The sequence below is a fragment of the Pelodiscus sinensis genome, chromosome 1, assembly GCF_049634645.1.
Source record: "Pelodiscus sinensis isolate JC-2024 chromosome 1, ASM4963464v1, whole genome shotgun sequence".
In the NCBI taxonomy this organism is placed as follows: domain Eukaryota; kingdom Metazoa; phylum Chordata; order Testudines; family Trionychidae; genus Pelodiscus; species Pelodiscus sinensis.
In genome coordinates this window covers 301,272,099-301,294,538 of record NC_134711.1, presented here as the reverse complement: position 1 = coordinate 301,294,538, position 22,440 = coordinate 301,272,099, and the positions used below count along the sequence as shown (strand labels likewise).

Here is a 22,440-nt window from a genome sequence, read left to right as displayed (position 1 = left end):
GAGGCAGGAGCAGGAGCAGACTGGGGGGTAGGATACCTGGCTAAGAGGGAGGGTGCAAGGAAGGGTAAGGTTGCCAGGTGTCCGGTTTTGTACTGGACAGTCTGGTATTTGAAGATTTTGTCTGGGAGAGAAATTACCAGACATATAAAATGTCTGGTATTTTCTAATTAGGTACGTTTTATTATAATTAGGTATATTAGTTCTTAGCTGCCTGGCTGGTAGATATGCTCACGTTGTGTGAGTGTGTCTACCTGCCAGGCAGTTCACAACCACTCCAGAGAGGGTATGAGGAGGGAGAGGGGGCAAAATGGAATCCCCAGCCAAACTCACTCATCTGCCAGGGTCTGTAGGGTCTGCATGTGCCCAGGTCAGTCCCGCTCCCCCCCTTTCTCTTCCCGATCTCTCTAGTCCAGCCCTGCTGCCCCCGTCCAGTCCTGCTTCCAGCGGCTGGTTCCCCCCACCAATCTCCCCCGGTCAGCCCTGCTCCCCTGACGACCCCGCCGACCCCGCTGCCCCCGTCCAGCCCTGCTTCTGGCAACCTATTCTCCCGTCCTCCTCCTCCTGATCTCCCCCGGCCAGCTCCCCTTCCCCCCGTGCAGCCCTGGTTCTTCCGCCTGCCCTCTCTGATCACTGCCGCCGGACAGCATCGCTACCCCCTGCTTCTGCCGCCCCTCCCTCCCTCCAGGGTGTTTTAAATGGCATGTTTGCTGTTGCCTCCAACCTGTTCATGATAGATCTCAGGTAGTTTACAAAAGTAAAACTTTTAGTAGCATTATACTGAAGTACAATTAGGTATGTAAGTGCACCAGAATAAGGAGAATGGACTTCAAAAAAAGTAGACTTCAACAAACTTATGAACGATAGGTTAGTGTGATGGGTTACCCTCTTTTAAGATATACTACCTTATGTGTTTTTATTAATCTCACTACATCACTACTATTACAGGTTTAATACTGCTAAATGGTTACACAGCTACTGCAAAGTGACACATCAATAAGCACAGTCAGAGCAATGCATAAAAGAGTAGCAGGCACTTAGAAATGCTTACACCCCTGCAGTCTTCAGGGAGTCCCATTCCTGTCACCTTGCACCAGGGCTGCAGTGGACAAAGCTCCAGCTGGGGGAATCCAGGGCACCATCCGAGGTCTAAGTCATAAGGGGTGGGACTCCCCCTTAGCTGTTTATTGAGTGTGTGTGCGCACTGGTTCAATGCCACTCTCAGCATTCCCATGAGGTTGAGAACCGAGGTCATGTTATTTATCCCATAGTTGGGTCTCAGCTAGCAAGCATAGGGCTGCGGCTGATGAAGGCTGTCTCATAAAGAACACCTGGTGTTTCCACCTGCAGGGTTCATGTCTGGCTAAGAGGAATAGAACTTCAACCCCTGCAGGCCTACATATGGCTTACACTACACTCTGTAGTATAGAATCCATAGAAGGGATAATTGGAAGAAGCAGCTGACGTGCAGAAGATGCCTACTACCTAAGGAGCAATATTTTTGAAAGAACATAAATGTAGCTTCCCCTTTTTGTAAACTTTTATGATACATATTTCTAAATTACTTCAGCATATACACGCCAAAGTTCACTTAGATGTAAACTGTTCATATATTGATTTGAAACTCTGAACTGCTGTCAGTCATGACATCAAAAACAAAGGCAGTTGGTTTACCATTGATCTGTGTGTAATGTGCAGAGTAATAGGAACTTCTTTTAAATTGAATGAACTTGTCTTAAAGTGACTTTTATCACTTTAATAGCATATTGCATTTAAATGTGATGGTTAAGAGCATTTTGTTATAACAATGCAGCTAGAGGGAATATAAAGTCTAATATTATAGGTGGTAGTCCTATGCTCAGAGAGCTGATCCCAGACTTTAAAATCACAAAGTAAGAAAAGGACTGTTTATAGATATATGCTAGAATGTCAGTTATGAACACTTCACAAGTGGTGATTGATTGTAACTCTGAAATGTTCATATTCTGTACAAAACATTATGGTGGTTCTTTCAAAAGTTTACAACTGAATGTTCAATTACTACAGCTTTGAAACTTTACTGCAGAAGAAAGATGCTTCTTTTAACCATCTTAATTTAAATGAAACAAGCACAGAAACAGTTTCTTTACATGGTAAAGTCTTCTATTTTCCTTTTATTTTTTAATAGTTTATATTAACACAGTATTGTACTGTACGGTATTTGCTCTTTTGGTCTCTGCTGCCTGATTGTGTACTGATTGACTGGTCAGTATGTAAGTCTGGTGTTCTGCTATATGTATTCTTGCCTATACTTCCCTTAACAATTTTAGAGAAGAGCAACAAAAAAGGCTTTGCAGCATGCTTGGAAAGCTAACATTCTGGACTCCAGTAGACCACAGGAGGTGGAAGGCAGAAGCAAGTTCCAAAACAGGATACTCCACCTGTACCCTCCACATGGAGAATGCACTGCTAGCATCTCTCTCTCCCTTTATATTAAGGGAGGTTGAGCTCAAGTGCTCCCTGCTGATCTCATCTGTAATTATGTATTATGGAAAGAGATGAATTTTCAGTTAACTAGATCTCACATAACATAGGTCTTTTTGGTTTAAAAGTGGCATATTTGATTCTAGTGAGCAGTTTATTGGGAATCTGTTTGTCACAGTGTCCTGGTCTAAATATCTCAGATGAAACAGGCTGTAACATCCTGCATTCAGTTTCTGAATAATCACAAGATGTAAGCCCTATAGAATGCATTACAGCAATCTAATCTCAAGGTGACAAAGATATGCTGTTTGTGAGAAGGTCTCATTGCAAGGCACAAATGGAGAAAAGCACTTATGGACACACTACAGTACTACCTAGGCATCAAGGCACAGTCCAGGATCAAACTGCCAAGCATTCTACTCTCTTTCCAGATAGTTGCCATGCTTACTTAATTGGGGCTACTTATGTAAGTTCTGCCAGTTCTTTTAGCTGCTTCCTCTGGGCTGTCAACATTATCTCCGTTGTCCATATTAAGTCACAGTCAACTAGTGATTGTCTAGACATTGGGTAGCTTGTTCCACTATTGCAGCTGGGTAAGATGTGATAAAGAACTAGAACTGGGTGTTAGCAGCATACTAAATGCATTGCAGTACTTGTTTTCACACTGGCTCTCTGAGCCTCATGTAAACATTGAACAAGAGCAGTGACAACATAGACCATTGTGATTCCTGATAAATGAGAACCCTTGAGCAAGGAAAACAAGTAGGCTTATCCTGCACCATCCCTAGGAGTTTGTGGAACCCCGAACAACCTCCACCCCAGTCCCTGCCCCTACCCTCCTCCTCTCACCCCTGCTCTGCCACCTCCCCATAGCGACATAATCCAGGGGATTGCTGAGGGGAGTCTGGTAACAAGCAGCAAGGATCACACCCCTCACCTTCCCATTCCTTGGCACTCATCATGGTGGTGGGAAGTGGAGCAACCAAGATGCAGCCTGCTGCACTTCCTTGAGCCCAGCTCCCAGCTGGTCAGGCTGAGTCTGGGTCGCTCTGCTTCAAGCAGTTCCTGCCATCACTTGTGAGTGTGGGAGTAGGGATGTAATAGTATAATCAACTAACTGATTTACCAGTAAACAAAAGCTTATCAGTTAATGCTATAGACTACACACGTTTCCTCCCCCACCCCTTGCCAGTAATTTCTTTAACTAGCTGGCCAGCAGCCTGACTCCATCCTGACTTGCACCTGGTCCAGAACCCACCCCTGCTTCGGCTCTGCATTAAAGCATATTAGGAGCGAGGTAAGCAGACAGCCTGGCTCAGTTCTGGCTCACGCCAGATCCAGGAGCTCAGACCCACCCAGATAGGGGCTGCTGTCTCCCTGTGTTACTGCCTTGGTATCGGAAGCAGCAGCGTGGGGCAACCACAGCTGGTCCACAAGGAGAGCTGGTTTTTAAACTGCTTCCCCACGCAGACCAGCTCCTGCCTGGCGCTCCACTCTGGCACAGAGGCAGCAGCATGGAGTGGCAAGCGACTCCTTGGGAGTGGGGCCAGAGCGCACTGGCTGCTGGCCTCCACCCCAGGGACTATAGAATAATTGAGTAACTGGTAAAAAATGAGATTAATCGATATTTAAAATCCCTATATGGGAGTGGGCCCAGCCCCTGCTGCCATTGCCGAGCCCCGTATGGTAATACTCAGGCCACCTTGGGCCCTGCAGAGCCCTCCAAAAGGGTCTGGGTTACCCCAAACCATCCAGTGGATAGGACAGCTCTGGGCTTATCTCAGAATGACAGGAACAGAGCACACCCAGCACTTCCATCCATTTCTGTTAGTGTCCATAAAGTAGAGAACAACATTTTTTTCATTGTCAGTAATACCAAAGGCTGCTATTAGGTCTAAAAGAATCTACACAGACAATTCATTTTTGCTCGTTTCAAGGAAGAAGTTAACATACACAATAATGTAGTTTCTCTCCCATGTTAAAGCACATAACCAGAATGATAGGGTTCAAAGCAATTGCCCCAAGCTGTCTTGCCATAACCTGTAAATGCACAGTTCGTTAAAAAAAAAAAAAAAAAAAAAAAGCTGCAGGAAGTTTGTGTGTTTATAAAGTTGCATCTGACAGTGAATTTTTGCCCATAGAAGCTTATATCCAAATAAATCTGTTAGCCTTTAAGGTGCCACAAGACTCCTCATTGTTTTTGTGTTTAATTTGTTGTGAAACTACAAAAAGAATGATGTTTTGATTGTCAAGTACTGTACTAGATTCCAAGGTGTTTGAATTTTGTAAACAGGTACTTTCCTGTCTGTAGTTCATTAACGTGATTTAGCAAAGTTTATTTTCTTGTTTGGTATCTTAGAACCTTTGTTTCCCTTTGTGTTAAAATTAATTACAATTTTCAAAACAGTGTTGTCAAAATAACATCTAGTGCGTGGCCTTTTAAATATTAGTTTTTGTCTTCAGGAGCTTTGCTTGCTGCCTATCTTGCTTTACTGGAATGCTTTCTCCTTTTTTTTTTAAATGAATTTATTGCTCATAAATCCAATGTATTTCCACACTGAGAAATAACTGTAGAAATGACTTGATTGGATTCCATGTTTGTGTCAGTTTTTCTTTATGAACAATATTGCTTTTGCAAGAAAGCAGTCCCTTCTCTCCCCAGATAAGTCCAGTTGTACCCGCTGCTGCTCAGCTTCACCTGGTCAGGCTTTTTGCTGCACTACTGGGCAGCCCCCCCCCCCCCCCCAGTCCGATCCCCACAAAGGAGACTGAAGCAAGCAAAAACTGTTTCATTTCAGATTTCTCATTCTTTTCCTATTGGCTCTCCTGGCTCCCTGTCAGCACAACCTGGGTACCCATGATTCTGGTTTTAATCTTTATATAGGTAATTTAGTTAACCTATATAATGTTAACTGGGATGTCTAGAAAAGGATAGTAACCCTCCCATCCATCACACTCACAAATCACTTTGACCTTCTGACGATCTTCCAAAAATGCCAGAACATGCCAGCTTTGCATTCCTAATATTTCTAAGATTAAAAAAATGTGTAAAAGCCTTCTAGAACTTTATTAATAAGCCAAAAAAAGGACAAGCACTATTTAAAAAATAATCTTTTGCAGGTCATCTTTAAGCAGAATAAGTATTAGCCCTAATTGCCACATGACTATATTTAGTATATTTTGAATATGAAACATCCCACAAATTAGACGGCCTGACAGATAAGGAAAAACTGCCAGCTGTCTTTACTTGTTATGTTATGGTCTTCTCCTATTGTGACTTACTGAATCCTGCACCTTGTGAGGTTGGGAGATTGTTTTTTTGGGATATTAAATCTTTTGTATTTGACTCAGATCACTGTGTATACTGTGTATATAACCTGTCTTTTGGGTGGAGTCAGCAGCAAGAAGGACCAGGGTAAATATCTAGAACAGAGGTCAGCAACCTATGCCTTGCAAACCAGATATGGCTCTTCTGGAACCCCAACTCCCTCCGCAGCAGGGAGCCAGCACTGGCGCTGCAGCCTTATGGCCCCTGAAAGACTCAAATACCAGTGCAGCATCCTGCGAGGAGGAGTCAGGGGAGAAAGCCCCCTCCCCACTAGGTCCAGCATGGGAACAAACAGGCTAAACAAGATAGCATTTTCCTTCCCCCCACGTGATAATGTTTTCCTACCCCCCACGTGGGGGAAACCAAGAACCAAAGATGGATCCCTGCACACTGACATTTCCTTCCCTCGGGACACACTTCCTGCAGCCTCCCCTGCCAGCCCTTCCCACAGACTTCTGGGGAATAGGAGCAGCAGCAGGTGTGTTACACGCTGCCTGCCACACAACATGAAAACAAGTAAGTGCCCCCCGCTCTCTCATGCCTATACCATCACCCCCACTCAACCTAACGGCTGGACAGCCTGTCCTAAGCCCCAAGCCAGAAACCCCTTACTCCCAGCTGCCTGGCCAAAATCCCCCCTGTCCCCAGCCAGATGTCCCCTACCCTCAACCTCCTGGCCAACATCCCCCTTGCCCTCTGGCCAAAATCCCTCCTGCTTCCTAGCCGGTCAGCCTGCCCCCTGGCCAACCACCTGCCCTTCCCCCAGAGCCAGGCCAGACACACTCTGCCCTCTGGCCAACCCCCCCCCCCCCCCAGTCTCTGGCCAGACACCCCTTGCCCTCTGCCCCCTGGCTATGCAGCCTGCTTCTGCCACCTGGCCAGGCAGCTTGTCCCCTGGCCAGACCTTTCACCCCCACCACCTCTTGCACCCTAGCTCCTGTTCAGATCCTGCATTCCCATCTGTATCCCATTCTCTGGCAGCTCTGTCCCACACACTTAATGCCTCATTTTTGGCCCCAACCCAGAGGCTGGAGTTGGGAGGGAGGGCAAAAAATCTACTAACTCTGGAACCCCAAAAGAGTTAATATGGCATGAGGCCTTGAACCTTAGTCCTCCCTGCCTTTCACCCACTATGGGGCTGGAGAGAGGTGTTTCAGTTGGGGGGGGGGGTCACATCAGGGAAGATTGGGAATTTTTAAAGTTTTTTTTTTTTCTTCTCATTGGTGTGGTCCCCAACTGATTTTTCTGTGGGTCAGTGACCCCCAGCCCATAAAAGGTTCCTCACTCCTGCCATAAATAAAGTCATTGTTGAAACCTTTTATGTTGGACATAACATTTTACTTTATTTAAAAATGAAGCCTGGCCAACAAGCCCCCAATTTGGGCCCAGTCCTCATCTGGTTGCAGTGTCATAACACTCCTGCACCACCACCACCACCCACACACCAACACTGAGCCAATCATATACCTGAAGCCCCTGCCCTGAGCCCCTCATGTACCCCCACATTCCCAGTCCTCTACCATAACATTCCTGCACCCCCACACACCCCAGCCTTGTTCACTGAGTCTCATACACCCCAATCTCCTGCCTTAAGCCACTCATACACCCCCAACCCAGACTCCTGCACCCCTACATCACCAGCCCCGCCATAAGATTGACAGAAGACAGCCTGAATGTGTGCATAAAGCTGGATTTGACCAGTTACGATGTAAACTTCAAAGAAGTGTGCGAAAAGATGCAGCAGCAGAAGTCCCATTAAATAAAGTCTAAGAATTCAAAGTTTCATTTATGGTGGTATTATCTCAATTTTCAATAATATTAAGTAGTATATTGTCAGTCATGCAAATGGGCATTTTTATACGGCTCCTTGTTGACCACTTGTTCTGCATTTTGATGTAATTTGGCTCATTGGTTTGAAAAGGTTGCCAACCCCTGATCTAGAAGTTCCTTTTAACAATACAGAGCCAGCTTGAGCTTTCAGATAGTAATTGGGGAAAATTAAACACTACCAATTGGTTCCTGAGAGGCAATATTTTTCCTCTTGCAAGCACTGAGTCTGTGTATTTCTTTAATAAAATAGAAAGGAAGCCTAGCACTCTGGGACTGGAAACAATTCAAATCACTAATTACATATACTTAATTTGTTTAATCATTTTTCAATGCAAAACATATTTTGAAAAGAAAATTGTATATATCCAACAAATTTAAGGTAGTTTTATTTAATTAAAAAAATTGCGTGAAAATTATTTGTGTATTTTAATTGAATTCCAATTTCTGTCCAAATACAGTTTGACACATAGGTACTAAAAATAACCATAATCTAGAAAACAAACAGTCCTCTGGCACTTAGACTAACAAATACATTATCATTAGCTTTCATGGATAAAACCCACTTCATCTCATGAGTTAGAGTGAAATCTAGTAAATAAGAGATGTCATTCACTGTGTCCTAATATAAAATACAAATTAGGAATCTGAATAAAAGTATGTTAAGATACATAATTGATTAAATAAGCAGACTACTTTATATCTATATATACTTATGAGCAAAAAACTCTCCACATTTAATTTTAGTCTATCTACCTTGATGGGAATCCTCAGTTACCCTTTGCCGGCAGAGAAACTTTCACCAAAGCCAACTTTCAATCAACTATGTAGACGTGTTATGCAATAATCATATAATTATAATAACTTATTAATGAGGGTGACATCAGATTAAATCAAACTGATTTTTAAAGACTCTTTTTTTCTGAGCACAAGACATAGTTGAAATTCTTTTGGGTGTGCTAATTGTGCATTTCCATACCTATTGTGTTTGCATTTTTAAGTGCAACCATAGTTCTGAATTTTCCTGGATATGTAATTTTTCTTCATGAAATAATTAAAATATTCATATATATTTTTCCTTATGTAGAATCATAGGGCTGGAAGAGACCTCAGGAGGTCATCGAGTCCAGCCCCGTGCCCAAAGCAGGACAAACCCCAACTAAATCAACCAGGCTAGGACTTGAGACTTTTAAACTGAGACTTAAAAACCTCTAGGCTGTGTCTACATTGGCCCCTATTCCGTAATAGGAATGCTAATGTAGCACTTGGGAATAGGCAAATCCGCGGGGGATTTAAATATCCCCCGCGGGATTTGCATTTTCGTGGCTGCCGCTTTTTTCTGGCTTGTAGATAAGCCGGAGAAAAGCGCCAGTCTGGACGCGATCCTCCAGAAAATAAGCTCTTTTCCGGAGGATCTCTTATTCCTACTTGAAATTTCAAATTATTATTTGTGTGGAATAGGGGGGGTGGGGAGAGAGAATAGTCTGGCACATAGTGTTCAATTTGATCCATTCTAAAATAATTAACTCAGACTTCATTAATGGACTTGTAAATTCTCCAAAAACAATTATACTCATGAAATGTTAAAACTGTGGGAAGAAGAGATGCTGTATTCTTTATAAGAAAGTGGTTAAATCCCAGCTTTAATGCAAAACTGAACTCATAGTTAATTTTTTGGTTGTGATTTGATGCTCCTTAATATTCAGGAGATATGGTCAATTTACATGTGGAAAATGAAGACCAGAGGTCGGCCAGTGCTTATTCCCTGATATTCAGTCCTGTGGGTTTAAGTGTTGTGCATACCCAGATAACGGAGGGGGCCCGTACCATAAACTGTCCAACACCAAACAGTTGGTAGGCAATCTGGGGCTGCAAACTGACGGACAGTGATTTACGCCCATTTCTCTTCCATAAAAGCAGCTCTCACCTTGGAGTCTGTTTGCTGTATGACTGGGGTGAACTTGGCATGCAACTCTAGAAAGTAGCCTTCTGTATCCAAAAGTTCTGGAGTCACTACTGTTATTCCCAGATTTACATTGTGCTCTACTCCCACCACTTGGGGCTTGTTGTATGGATCCAAAGCTGTTGCTCCACCATGTATGGTTTCTGGGATTACCTGCAGCAGTTGGTCAGCTTCATTTGTCGTCTGTCATCCACTCATTCTTAGTGTATCTCCTACTATATGTCTGGCTGTTAAAATTTTGCAAAAGAATGATTTGGCCTTCCCTTTAAATGGATATGGCAGCTCCAGTAATCTGTGCTTTCGTGTTATGAGATGGAGAAATGGCATGAAAAAGTAGATTATGGGAGGGAACAGAGGGATATATGGGGATTTGACTACAAGCATTTCCTATCAGGTAATGTGCCAGATAGTGGCATGGAGAACATCAGGAGGGCTACCCACAGTGTCACATGTCTTCTGCTGAACTGTACAACCTAATGCTATGAGGACATGGCAAAGGCAACCAAATATGAATGCACTTCACTGAAATAGTTATGGTGATAAGTGTGTTGGCAGAATTTTTTGATTGTAAAGCTTTCTGGTGCAGACATGGCTTTCCACTTCCCAGAGCATCTTAACACGTGATCTCTGATCAATGGTCTGCAGATATGCATGATGGGATGATTTTAAAGTTCAAGGACTTCAGTCTGGAAAAAAAGTATCAGTTTTATACCCCCTTTTGAGGGACACAGTGTAGTAATGTAACCTACATATATCTCTTCTCCTTATGAAAATTACATAAGTTTTTTTTGCATATTGTCATATTAGTACAGCACTAGTGTTATTTATAGTGCAAAGTTGCTCTTGCTGTTAGAAAGGTAATGGAATGTGCCTCACCTTGTTGAAAATTTACAGCTTTATTGCACTACCCAAATAACCTCTTTTTTAACTTGTCCATGGAATAAAAGATATTGGTCATTCCTACAGTATGCTGATACTTTATATGCATGATTACTATAATTACACTAATGATGCTTTGATGGAGCCTTTCATAGGAAATTATTATTAATCCGGCAAATAAATTGGCTTGAGGTACTTGTATTTTAATGTGCCTTATTTTATATTATCCCAATTTTTTACAAGATGCCGCTGAAAAAAATCATTTTAAAAAAAACCTTAAATATGTTTTACACAATAGCCTGATGCCCACAATATTTTAAATAATAAAAAATTTAAAACTTGCCTAAACGCATGTTTGTCATAAATTATTATCACCTCTTCAGAGCTATCAGGAGCAAATATATTAACTCTTATACGGTTAAGATGTCCTTGTTGGCATAGGTGTGGAAGGCACAGTAGCAAAATAACTCTTAATTTTCCTCTTTGCAGTGGCTTAAACCAGGAAAATTAAAGTATGAGTTGTAACTGTTAAATTCACCACCTTTTGGCTAGGTCTTTATATAAGTGCTCATATAAAATCACCCACTAGTTAGGGATCTCATTAAGTCTAAATTTCCTGCCTTTTTTCCCCTCAAATTAAGTATGTTTATTTTAATGCACTTCTGATTCATACATTAAAAAAAAGTTAGCTTTTGAGGAACCTATGCCCATCCAGTTGCAAGAGACTAGTTTATAAAATACATTGTTCATATGAAGACCAAAGAAAATTGTGGCAGGAAATGGGACAGAACCTGCCATCAGCATGGAAACATGTCCTCTGGAATGCTGATTGAAACTTGCAGGGACATGTGAATATTTAGCACATGTGGCATGTAAATACCTTGAAACACCGTCTACAAAAGTATTGTGTGGACACCTGTTCCCACTTTCCAAGTGATACCATAAAGAAGAAGTGAGCAGCATTATCTCCAATAAATGTAAATAAACTTGCCTGCCTCACATGTAGAATAGTGATAGAAATGTAGCCGTGTTAGTCTGGGGTAGTTGAAGCAAAATGCAGGACAATGTAGCACTTTAAAGACTAACAAGATGGTTTATTAGATGATGAGCTTTCGTGGGCCAGACCCACTTCATCAGATCAAATAGTGGAAGAAAGTAGTCACAACCATATATACCAAAGGATACCATTAAAAAAAATGAACAAATATGAAAAGGACAAATCACATTGCAGAACAGGAGGGGGATGCGGGGGGGGGGCGGGGGCGGGAGGAAGGAAGGTAAGTGCTACATTGTCCTGCATTTTGCCTGCCTCAGTGATTGGCTGAACAAGAAGTAGGACTGATTGGACTAGTCGGCTCTAAAGTTTTACATTGTTTTGTTTTTGAGTGCAGTTATGTAAGAAAAAATTTTTACATTTGTAAGTTGGAATATCACATTAAAGAAATTGCACTACAGTACTTGTATGAGATGAAGTGGAAAAATAAAATTTCTTTTGTTTTTTTATAGCATAGACATTTGTAGTAATAATATATATTGAGCAATGTACACTTTGAATTCTGTTTTGTAATTAAAATCGGTATATTGTAAAATGTAGGGAAAAAATCCAAAAATACGTACCATTTAAATTGCTCTTCTGTTTAACAGTGTGATAAAACTGTGATTAAGCATGATTAGTTTTTTTAATTTTGTTTTGAGTTAATCATTTGAGTTAACTTGAGTTAATTGATAGCCCTGGTAATTCTATATTTTAGGTTACAGTAACACATTTCCCACAACTTTCAAAAGGTTTATAAGGGTTTGGGGAGTCAGGGGTAACAGAAGAGCTGAGGGTGAGGCAAGAAATTATTGGGAAGAAGTGTTGGAGTGAACCCGGAGAGCTGTTGTCTATGGGTGAAAGCAGTATGGAACAGGTTTTTGGGTGAAGGGGTAGATTTTTAGGGAGTTTAGGAGCCTCCCCCATGCAGACCATGGCAGACCCCTAACCTTTTCCATTCATTCACACACATCTATCCCTGTCTCTGTGTAGCTCTGCAGCCCCCTCTCATGAAGCCATTGGCCCAGTGTTGTCATCCCACTAGCTCCTGAACCTGCATACTGGTCTGTGATTCCCTAGCAGCCTAGTGTGGCCTGCTCTGTCCATCCCAGGCTTTCTCTGCCTGTCCCTGCTGTGAGGAATGCAGCCTTTCTGCTGGATAGTGATAGAGATGTAGCCATGTTAGTCTGGTGTAGCTGAAACAAAATACAGGACTATGTAGCACTTTAAAGTGCTACATAGTCCTGTATTTTGTTTCTGCTGGATGACTGCATTATTTTTTGGTGCCACAGCAGCCCCTGGTGGGCAAAAGGGGAAACAGCAGTTCACCCAGCTTGGGGGGGGGGGGGGGGGGCAGGGAGAATAGTCCAGGAACATGAATTCTGCTTGTGCGCAATGGTGCAGATTTCCCACAGGAGTAATCTAGCTGCACATCACTATTGGCAGTACGTAGGGTATGTGTGACTATACACCACAGTGAATAAGACTGTCTCTGAAGTGGGGCGTGTAGCTACTAACATCAGTGAAAGGGACCTGACAGTGTGGAGCTGCTACAGCATTTTCCCATTTTTCAAGTTTTTCCCTGCAGTAGGAGAGGGCTTTGGTCAGCTCTCTTCAGCAAGGACAGGTCTTGTATGCCAGAACTCTTCCCTATTGCCTTCCTACTTTTGGACTCTTTGCCTCTTAAAAATAGCAACCTAGGTGGGAGAGCATTGCTTGGACAATTAGGGTTCATAGTCATTTAGTTCAGGTGCATCTTTACTCTCCTAAGCAGTGTTTCACCATCTAAGCTGCTTCTTATGCCCTGGCAAGGGCTGTGTGCACGGTATGTACGTTGCATGCCACCATAAGGAGTGTGCAGTGTAAATACCTCTATAGGTCTGTTATCAGTGCTGTAAAAAAGCATAAACTAATCTAACCTAAACTCCTTATTTCCCAAATTAGAAATGGGTAGATTCAGTTTATGTGAGGTTAATGCTTGACTCTGCTATTTTCTAGCATAATGTTTTAACTCATTTTCTTAGAAGTAGAGTCCTACTTCTTAATATTTGGTAGCTACTACAGCAGTTGGAGAAACATTTAGATAGTAGTTTTAAGGATATGCTTTTACTTTAAAACTTAAAAGCTGGCTGAATTAGTGTACTACATCAATCTGGGATACTAAATTTAGATGATGTGTTATGTAGATTTTCTGTGGAATATATTTTTATAAAGAGACTGATATTCAACCTGTATCTTGAGATTTTTCTTTTTAATGTAAAATGTCTGTCTAAACATGTGCCTAAAGACCTTTGGCAAAATATATGTTGCAGGGGTGACATCTCACACCTGCGTTCTTTGTTGGGTTTTTTTTAAGTGGGATGGGGAAGAGGCTGTGAAGTAACAGATGTGAACCCTGATGAGCTGAACAGTTCATCTGGTGATGTTGCTAGAAGACTTGAAGGCTCATGCTTGCTATTGCAGGTGGAAAAAAAGACACCACAATAGCAGTTAGTCTGGGAAACGTAGCCCTGGATAAAAGAGCTTGCGAGGGAAAATGTGAGCGATAGAAATAGCAAAGGAAAGCCCGTGTTTTGGATACTTCCACAGCTTTATCACAAAGTAAACATCTATGATTGTATCATGCTGCATTTGGTTTAAAACTGGTGAAACAAAGCTAATTTTTTGTTTCAGAGACAAATGTTATTTAGGATTATCTTGGTATATGTATTGTATATTTATTTTTTTTCCACAGAAACCTGCTAATATTTTAGTTATGGGTGAAGGTCCTGAGCGAGGAAGAGTAAAAATTGGTATGTTATATCTTTGATAAGTCCCAGTGTAGCATTTAAGTTAGAATGTTCTAAAGGTGCAGTTGAATCACTTAAGATAGTATGTGACTGGACACTGTATCAAAAGCTATTTTGAGTAACAGGCTTGTTGATATCAGACCTGAGCACCAATTCCTAATGGTGCACAGCTAGAGCCTCATCAATGAAAAGGGGGGGGGAATCCTTATACCATTATATTATATGGGTGTATGCTGGGAGGGAGATTAATATGGGATAAATTTAACAGGCATCTTGGAAGAGTGAAGGAGAATAAGTGAGATTTTAAATTACCTCCTTGTTAAGACACTAACTTGCTCCATATTATAAAATCTAAATAGGGAACTGTTCACTATTCCAAATATTAAATTTTATAATAGAAGCGAGGGTAATTGTACCCTCCAAAGGATACCCAGACTCCTGGGAGGCACAGGAAGCAAAAGGAGTCTTAAAAAGTCCAGAAAATATAGATTCAGAGAGACATGTAGTAAGAACTAACACTAAACCTATTCAAAATAGGGAGGGGAAACTAGGGTGGGGGGAAGAAAATGAAACTTTCCCATAATTTATCTTCCGATGTGAACTACCTTTTCCTCAGTGAAAGGATAATTTGCAGAATCTCCAAATCATTCTATAAAGTCTATTTTAAAAAGTAACTAAAAATAATCTAACCATAGTCTAACAGAAATGAGCCATATCATGGCATGCACTAGTATAGCATTGATACAAGAATAGCCCTCTAATGCATACCCTGTATTGTTATATTAATATAATTAGGCAGTCCATTTTGGCAGAACTTTTTAAAGTTTATTTTTCACTTCCCTCTGAGTTTTTTTCTTTTATTAGATGATTCTTCCTCAGTGTCACTCTGTATTCTGTGGTGATTTTGTTAATCTGAAACACCAACCGTTAATCACTAATTTGCAAATCAAGGATGGGATTTTCTTGACATGCTTGACACTCACCTAACTCTGCACCCATTGAGAGCAATGGGAAGTGTAAAGAGTAGAATTAGTTCAATGATGAACACTTCAGAAAATCCCATTCTTTAAAATTTTAGTGCCCGTTAGAGGTGTAAGATTGATGATAGAGACTAAGGTCTTCTATCTGCAAAATAGGTACAGCATGGACAATAGAAATGAACGTTTCTTCCCATTACCTTATTCTTTGTGGAGTATGCACTACCAAGAGTGAGAGTGTAGGTCAGTCTCCAGGCACATGCAGTGTCAATTGTGGTGGTGGTTTTTGTGATGTAGACAATTTTATCCATTAGTATTTGCCCACAGACCACCAACTTATTTTTGCAAGTGGTAGTTATGTGCAAAGACATTTGGCAATAACTTCAGATCTCTACTAAATTTGGTCAACTGTTGCTGATGGACAGGTGAAAGATTCTGCATCCGACCACCAGTCCTCTGAGCCATCCGGTCCCAACAGTAGAAAAGCCTTTATTTCTAAGTGTGTTATCAGTTTGAAAAACTTGCAATTTTTAACATGATTTTGCACAGAAGGAAAAGAATGCAAAAGTATCCCCATACCAAGGGCTCCCACTCTTCCAGCATTAATACTTTTTTAAAAAACACATAACTGGTATATTTAATATAAAATAAGCTTTATAGACTTTTTTCTATTTTGAGTCCTCTTTTTATTGGGTATTTCCCCCATATTTTTAAAGATACCAATGAATTCTTCATACCTTGAGTATCTTTACTTTTAATATAGAAAACTGCAAATGTCTCTTTTTAAATGCAATAAAATAATTTTAAGTAGGGAGGCACATAGAGGCAAATAGTTACTTTAAATTGTGGAGCAAGATTAGATATGAGTATTTCCTCTGCAAGTTTTCCTCAGTAACTGAGTTATTAATGTGGCATGGGTTTAACCCCTTCTCTCTCAAACTTTTATAGACCTGACTCTCCTCCCCAGTCCTACCTAGTACATATAAGCTCTTACACCACCATACCCAATTATTTTGGTGTTTGGGAATTCAAAAAACAGGGTTTCTGGAAACATCCCGATTCTCTATCCTCTGTCCATCTTGTCCTGTACCATATTCTAAATTCTGATCACTTCAGACAGCTCTGTAGGAAACTATTGATTACAAATCCCAAAAAGCAGTTTAGATAAAATATTTTTCTTAAGGTTTTATTGGTGAAGAAAAATTTTCCTAAAACAGGAAAAATTATGAGTATAGCTTAAACAGCTTCATCTTGGTACTCGTGATACTTTGTGAACAATTTAAATTGAGGAGGAAGAAGATGCCCTCATGGTTGGAGTCACCTATTGTTTTGGGTGTGAATGAAACCCTGCTTCAGCTGCAATCAGCTTTGCATAGGTAGTTCTTGTGTCATACACGTATGTATAACTCATTCTAACCTTTGCAGAATTACTGTTTTACCCACTTTTTTCCCCTTTAATGTTTCCTGAATGAATAGCCCTGTGATAATGGAATATTCTTCCAGGCAGAAAATTGACCCCCTTGCTGGCCAATAAGGACTTAACCAATGTTCTGAGAGCTACATGAGTTGGCATGCCTTTTTCAGAACAGTGGTAAATTCTTGATTCTAAATGGCTTACTTTAGTAATGATTTATAATGATATACGTCATAGGTGATGATGCTGAATAATTTCATCATGAGCTCTAGGGCATGGTAAAGTTAGACTATCAGGATTCATATTTACCACAGTGTGTTTGCTTTTTAGCACAGTTTTATTAGATCTAACGTATGAGCTCAGTAATTTCATTTAATCAATGTGAAGTTTTCTTAACTTTTTAAAGCATTTTTTTAAATTTTTCAGCTGATATGGGCTTTGCCAGATTATTTAATTCACCTCTGAAGCCTTTAGCAGATTTGGATCCAGTAGTTGTAACGTTCTGGTACCGAGCTCCAGAATTGCTTCTTGGAGCAAGGCATTATACCAAAGCTATCGGTAAGTAAAATTAAGTACCAGTTTATTAATGTGTTACTTAGGCAAAATATTCCTGAATTACTGAAACACTGGCGTGTAAGTATAAGCATGGGAGTGTAAAACACAGGTAGAAAAGTATGCAATTGAATTACTTTATTGCTAACATTTTATTTAGTTTAAATACTCTTCTGAACTTTGTTTCCTGGGAAGTAAACACAATAAACTTGCTAATGTTTCTAATCTGAATTCAAATGCCTTTGTATAATTTTATATAGTTTATCATTTAGAAATTTCAAAAAGTATATTACTATTTGCAATAGAATGAAATATTGACACACTTCTTAAAATTGTCAAAATCCAGAAAATGCGGGGAACAGAGTACTTTGGCTATATTACTTTGGGGGTTTACTACTTAGAGTTTAATAAGTACATAAAGCAAAATTTCAAATTATGCAATGTATAGTCTGAAGAAGGCATTAGCTGCACTGAATCTATGCTGTGACTGTCAAGCTTGATGGGGCTATGATACACCTTTCATTTACTATTTTTTGTTTTCTTTCCTCTCCCCCCCCCCCAAAAAAAGTGTTGCCTTTTCTTGTGAAAAATGAGAGTATAGGTTGCACTGCTGTACATTGGGGCTATGTCTACACTACAAGTTTTCTCTGCAAAAATATGCTAATGAGGGGTTAATTTGCATATTTTGTGCTGATCCATTTTCAAGATCCGGTTTACCAATCTTGCTGGAAAAGGGGGTTTTGTGCAAAAAGGAAACATCCACACTGCTTGTTTTTGCACAGAAACCCTAGCAAAAAATTGGATCGGCATAAAATATGCAAATGAGATCACAACTTATGCAAATGAGTCCCTCGTTAACATATTTTTTTTCCCGGGAAAACTCGTAGTGTATACGTAGCCCGGGACAATCTGGTCTGGCAATATCGATGGTCCATCAGGTCCATGGATATTCCAGAATCAGAGAGTACTAATATGTTGTGTGGAGGGGGGCGAGGAAGAACCTGGCGCTGTGTGGGGGGAGCCAGGTGTGGAGCTCAGCTGGGTTATGGTAGGGGAGAGGGAGCGGAGTCCTACAGGGAGCTCAGCTAGGCTGTGGTGGGGTGGGGGATATGAAAAGCCCAGCACGTGCCCCAGCTGGGCTGTGGATAGGGGCGTGGAGGGCAGGAGCCTGGGTACATGGTTCAGCTGGACTGCCCGAAGTAGGGGGTCAGAAGCTCAGTGGGGTATCAGGATCTGGGGTGGTGCCAGCAGCAGAGGGGCCAGAATGACCTCCCCTGGTCTGGCAAAATCCTTATTGGATGCTTGAGCAGGGAGGTCAAACCTGTACTTTAAACCTGATATTCAATAGGAGGCAGTTAAAGGTAAGTTGTTAGCATTTCAGTCTATCCAGAAGCACCAAAATTGGGAGAAGACACTTTCCCCCTGCCAGTACTGATCTGCTTTGAACTGCAACAGCATGGTATTGGTGAAGGTGAATCTACTCTCACACTAAGCACTTGCCCTCAGACTGTGAAAAGTGCTGAATGTAACAAAGAGGAAATTATGTGTGGCAGTAGTACAAATTTATCATGGGACAGGTGTGACAGTAGTATGAAATTCTCTTTAGTGCTTTTAAATATTTTTTTGAACATTATAGAGGTACAGGAGAAAAGAAGGGATTAGCTGTCTGCATCAATAATGAAGCGTTGCTAGACTCTGAAAAAATAAGTTGCTATATCCCCAGCCACAAAACCACCTACCTGAAAGAGGGCGGACATAAATATGTTTCTCTAAGAACCCTGAATTATTTTGTAATCCAACTCCCTAAAATGCATTTGGTGCAGCTATTATGGCCTTCTGTCATATGGTAGAGGATTTTTCCATATTTGTTCATTCTATAATGAGGATGAGCGGCGAGGAGTCCTGTGGCACCTTATAGACTAACTGAAGTGTTGGAGCATAAGCTTTCGTGGGCAAAGACCCACTTCGTCTTTGCCCACGAAAGCTTATGCTCCAACACTTCAGTTAGTCTATAAGGTGCCACAGGACTCCTCGCCGCTTTTGCAGATTCAGACTAACACAGCTACCCCTCTGATATAATGAGGATGTTTCTCAATGAACTTCATAGCCTCTTTCCACTAATCAGATGCCTATGATGGCATGATGCATTAGTTTGGTATTCAAGGTGTCTCACAAGGCCTGTCTTAGAACCTATGGCCAAATGCTCCCTTCTTCCCGGTGTATGAAAATATCCTTTAGTAGTCAGTACTTTTGCTCAAATAATGGGTAAGATAGGGGCTAAAATGGCATATCTAACTCTCACAACATTCTTTAAGAATTGTATCACACTATGACCATATCCAAAGTCCTTTTCAAAGCTGCCTTTGAACTTTTACATAAATCAACCTTCTAGGCTTTCTTCTTTTATTGTCAACAAAGAGCCAGCCTGGATTCTATTTGTTTTGTCCAGAGAACTGGCTTCTGCCAGTATCTCACAATGCCTGCCCTGATGACTGTACTCAGTGTTTTGTGATCTCTGCTGCTCTGCAGGCATGCACCCATCCCCTTTCAAAGCTCCAGGAAGTATTTGACATCTGAGTGAGCTGCTCTGTTTGAGGAACAAACAAAGAGCAAATCATTGGAATGCTCCTTTCTTTTCTGCCCTTTTAGGAACACAGTGGCAAATAGACTGTTGCTGCAGGAGGAAGGTTGGAGAGAATACTCTGCTGCTTTGACATTCCTCAGCACAGAGAACTCACAGAGCAGCTCTGCCTTCCCACAACATTTCACTGTGGGATGCTTGTGCTTTGCTCTGTCTGTCCACAGGGTACTAGCAATGAGTCCATGAAATGTTGATAATGGGAGGCAGAAAAACTGGTTTGACTTGTTTTTACTTTAGGTGACTTATGCATGTTGACAGCATTTTTGTCATCAAACCTTCCCAGTATAGACATAGCCTTTAGTAAAGCACACTAAGGGACACAACTCAAAGAAGAAGAGAAGGATACTCATTTGGTGCAATAACTGGTTCTTTGAGATGTACCCCCTTTGGGTGTTCTATTACCTGCACTCCTCTGCTTCAGAGTCCTTAACAACAGTCTTTGTGATAGAAAAGAAATGGAGGAAGGTTTGCCTATGCAACTCTAAATAGCCTCGTGCAGGGAGCATGTGTACAGGGTGAATGGATACTGCTACCTAAAATGTGCAGTTTGAGGCACTTTGGGTGCAAGTGTACTTAGATTGGAACACCAAAAACGGAACACATTTCAAAGAACCATAATTACTGCTCATGATGAGTAACCGTCTCTTCTTTCTCTAGTTCATTTTAATTTTTCTGTGCATCACATGGATATGGTCCTATACTGCAATAAAATACCCATTGCTGGCCCAGTCTGACCCTCCCCACTTGCAGGGTCCAGTTTGAGTACAAGCATCTGCAGTGCAATTTTGTAGCACTGCAATCCAAGCCCCATGAGACAGGCTAGCCTTTGGTGTTTTATTGCAGTGTAGACATTCTCTAAGATGCTTGTGCATAAATTATTGCTCCTGTAAAACTTTCTCTTATACTTCACCATTGTACAATTACAACAGAAAATTTTAATTATTTTATAGCCTTTTTAAGTTGAACTTAAAAATTTTTCCACCCACTATTTCTGCCACCTTTTTTGCCAAAAATATTCTCACTATTAAATATATTTCTTAATGTATTGACCCTTTCTTTTTGTTCTCTAAACGTTTTCTGGTCATCCTATTGTTTCCTCCTTTTACAATAATTTATTAGCTGTTTCCTTTCTGCTCTCAGCAGATAGAGCTGCAGAGAAACTCATGGGCTTTAACTCATAACTTTTTTTTCAAGATAGGTAAAAACTCGCTGTGTGAAACTTGAATGGTGGAATTATGCTATGTAGATAATTTGGTTCCATCTTTTTTCATGACCTTTTATTACTCATCCAAGGCATTGTTTAGCACAATGGTGCATTAAAGTTAGCTATCTTATAAATGCATACTATAGTAAATGTGATCTAGAAACTACAATATCTGTTGAATTTACAAACTAAGGCACATAACTAAGATTAAACAAATTTCCTAAACAATTCTTTATTTTCGTAAAGTGTCTTAAATGCGTATAATCAGCACATACACTCTACAGAAACACACACTCTTATTTTTAATAATTTTATTTTTTTGGAAGGGGCAATATGACATGACATGACATTCTAATAATGGTTAAAAAGGGGGATGTTCCTTATTTTTGCTATGTTTTTCAGTTTGGGAGATTAAGTGTTGCAAGTGAATTATCTCTGAGCTTTTGTGGAATAAAGCCAGCAATTTTTCCTTACAAAATGTTCTTTTGAACACACAACTTTTTGAGAGTTTAATAGTATTTAGTAGAACTTATGGGCTTTTGAAGTTTTAAAATATAAAAAGGGCAAAAGGCAGGGAAAGAGTATACACCATAAAGAGGCCAAGATGAAGAATGATTAAATCAGGATTTAATTTGTTTTAGTTAAAAATTATAGGCATTTCTTCAGTACGTTCCTAATTCTGCTGTTAATAGTCAACTAGCTTCTAGACCCTGTGAGTAGTACAGGCAGTCCCCGACTTACGTGGATCCGACTTACGTCGGATCCCTAGATACGAACGGGGTGAGGCAACTCCCGCACATGCGCAGCAGCATTCCCGGGGCTCGCTCACCTGGGTCCTAGGATCCTCCTCCTCCTCGGGCCGGCTCCGACTGGGGTCCCACAGAGCTGCCGGGCAGAGGAAAAGTGCCTCCCTACGCCCGCTGCCCCCTCCCCTGAGCAACAGGCTGCCGAACAGCAGACAAAAACAGCCTCTCTGCCCCTCCTCCCCTCTATACATGCCTGGCTCCCGGAGCGCAGCAGCGTCCCCGGGGCTCGCTCACCTGGGTCCTAGAATCCACCTCCTCCTCCTCTTCGGCCGGCTCCAACTGGCCTCTGCCTGCAGCAGCTGGCCACAGGGACAGGGATCCCTGCAGAGCTGTCGGGCAGAGGAAAAGTGCCTCCCCATGCCCGCTCCCCCCCCCCCCTCCGGCCTCGCATCCTGCACGCCTCCCCCCTCCCCCCCTGCCAGCAACAGGCTGCCCCCTCCCCTGAGCAACAGGCTGCCGAACAGCAGACAAAAGCAGCCTCTCTGCCCCTCCTCCCCCTATACATGCTGGGCTCCCTGGGCAAACAAAGACTCCACCAAAACAAACAAAGTACTGGCCTCATTGTGT

General features: G+C 41.4%; 1 protein-coding gene across 7 annotated transcripts in view; it reads left to right on the top strand.

Moving 5' to 3' along the window:
* The window catches only part of CDK8 (cyclin dependent kinase 8), a 180,476-nt gene that overhangs the window by 124,009 nt on the left and 34,027 nt on the right, over positions 1 to 22,440 (top strand). For 6 of the 7 annotated variants that reach the window (XM_075919243.1, XM_006138901.4, XM_006138900.4 and 3 more), the window contains 2 exons: positions 14,225 to 14,282; positions 17,097 to 17,228. In XM_075919243.1, the coding sequence (XP_075775358.1) occupies positions 14,225 to 14,282; positions 17,097 to 17,228 (190 nt within the window). The remainder of the gene's footprint in view (positions 1 to 14,224; positions 14,283 to 17,096; positions 17,229 to 22,440) is intronic. The other variant, XM_025179390.2, reaches the window with a different exon arrangement.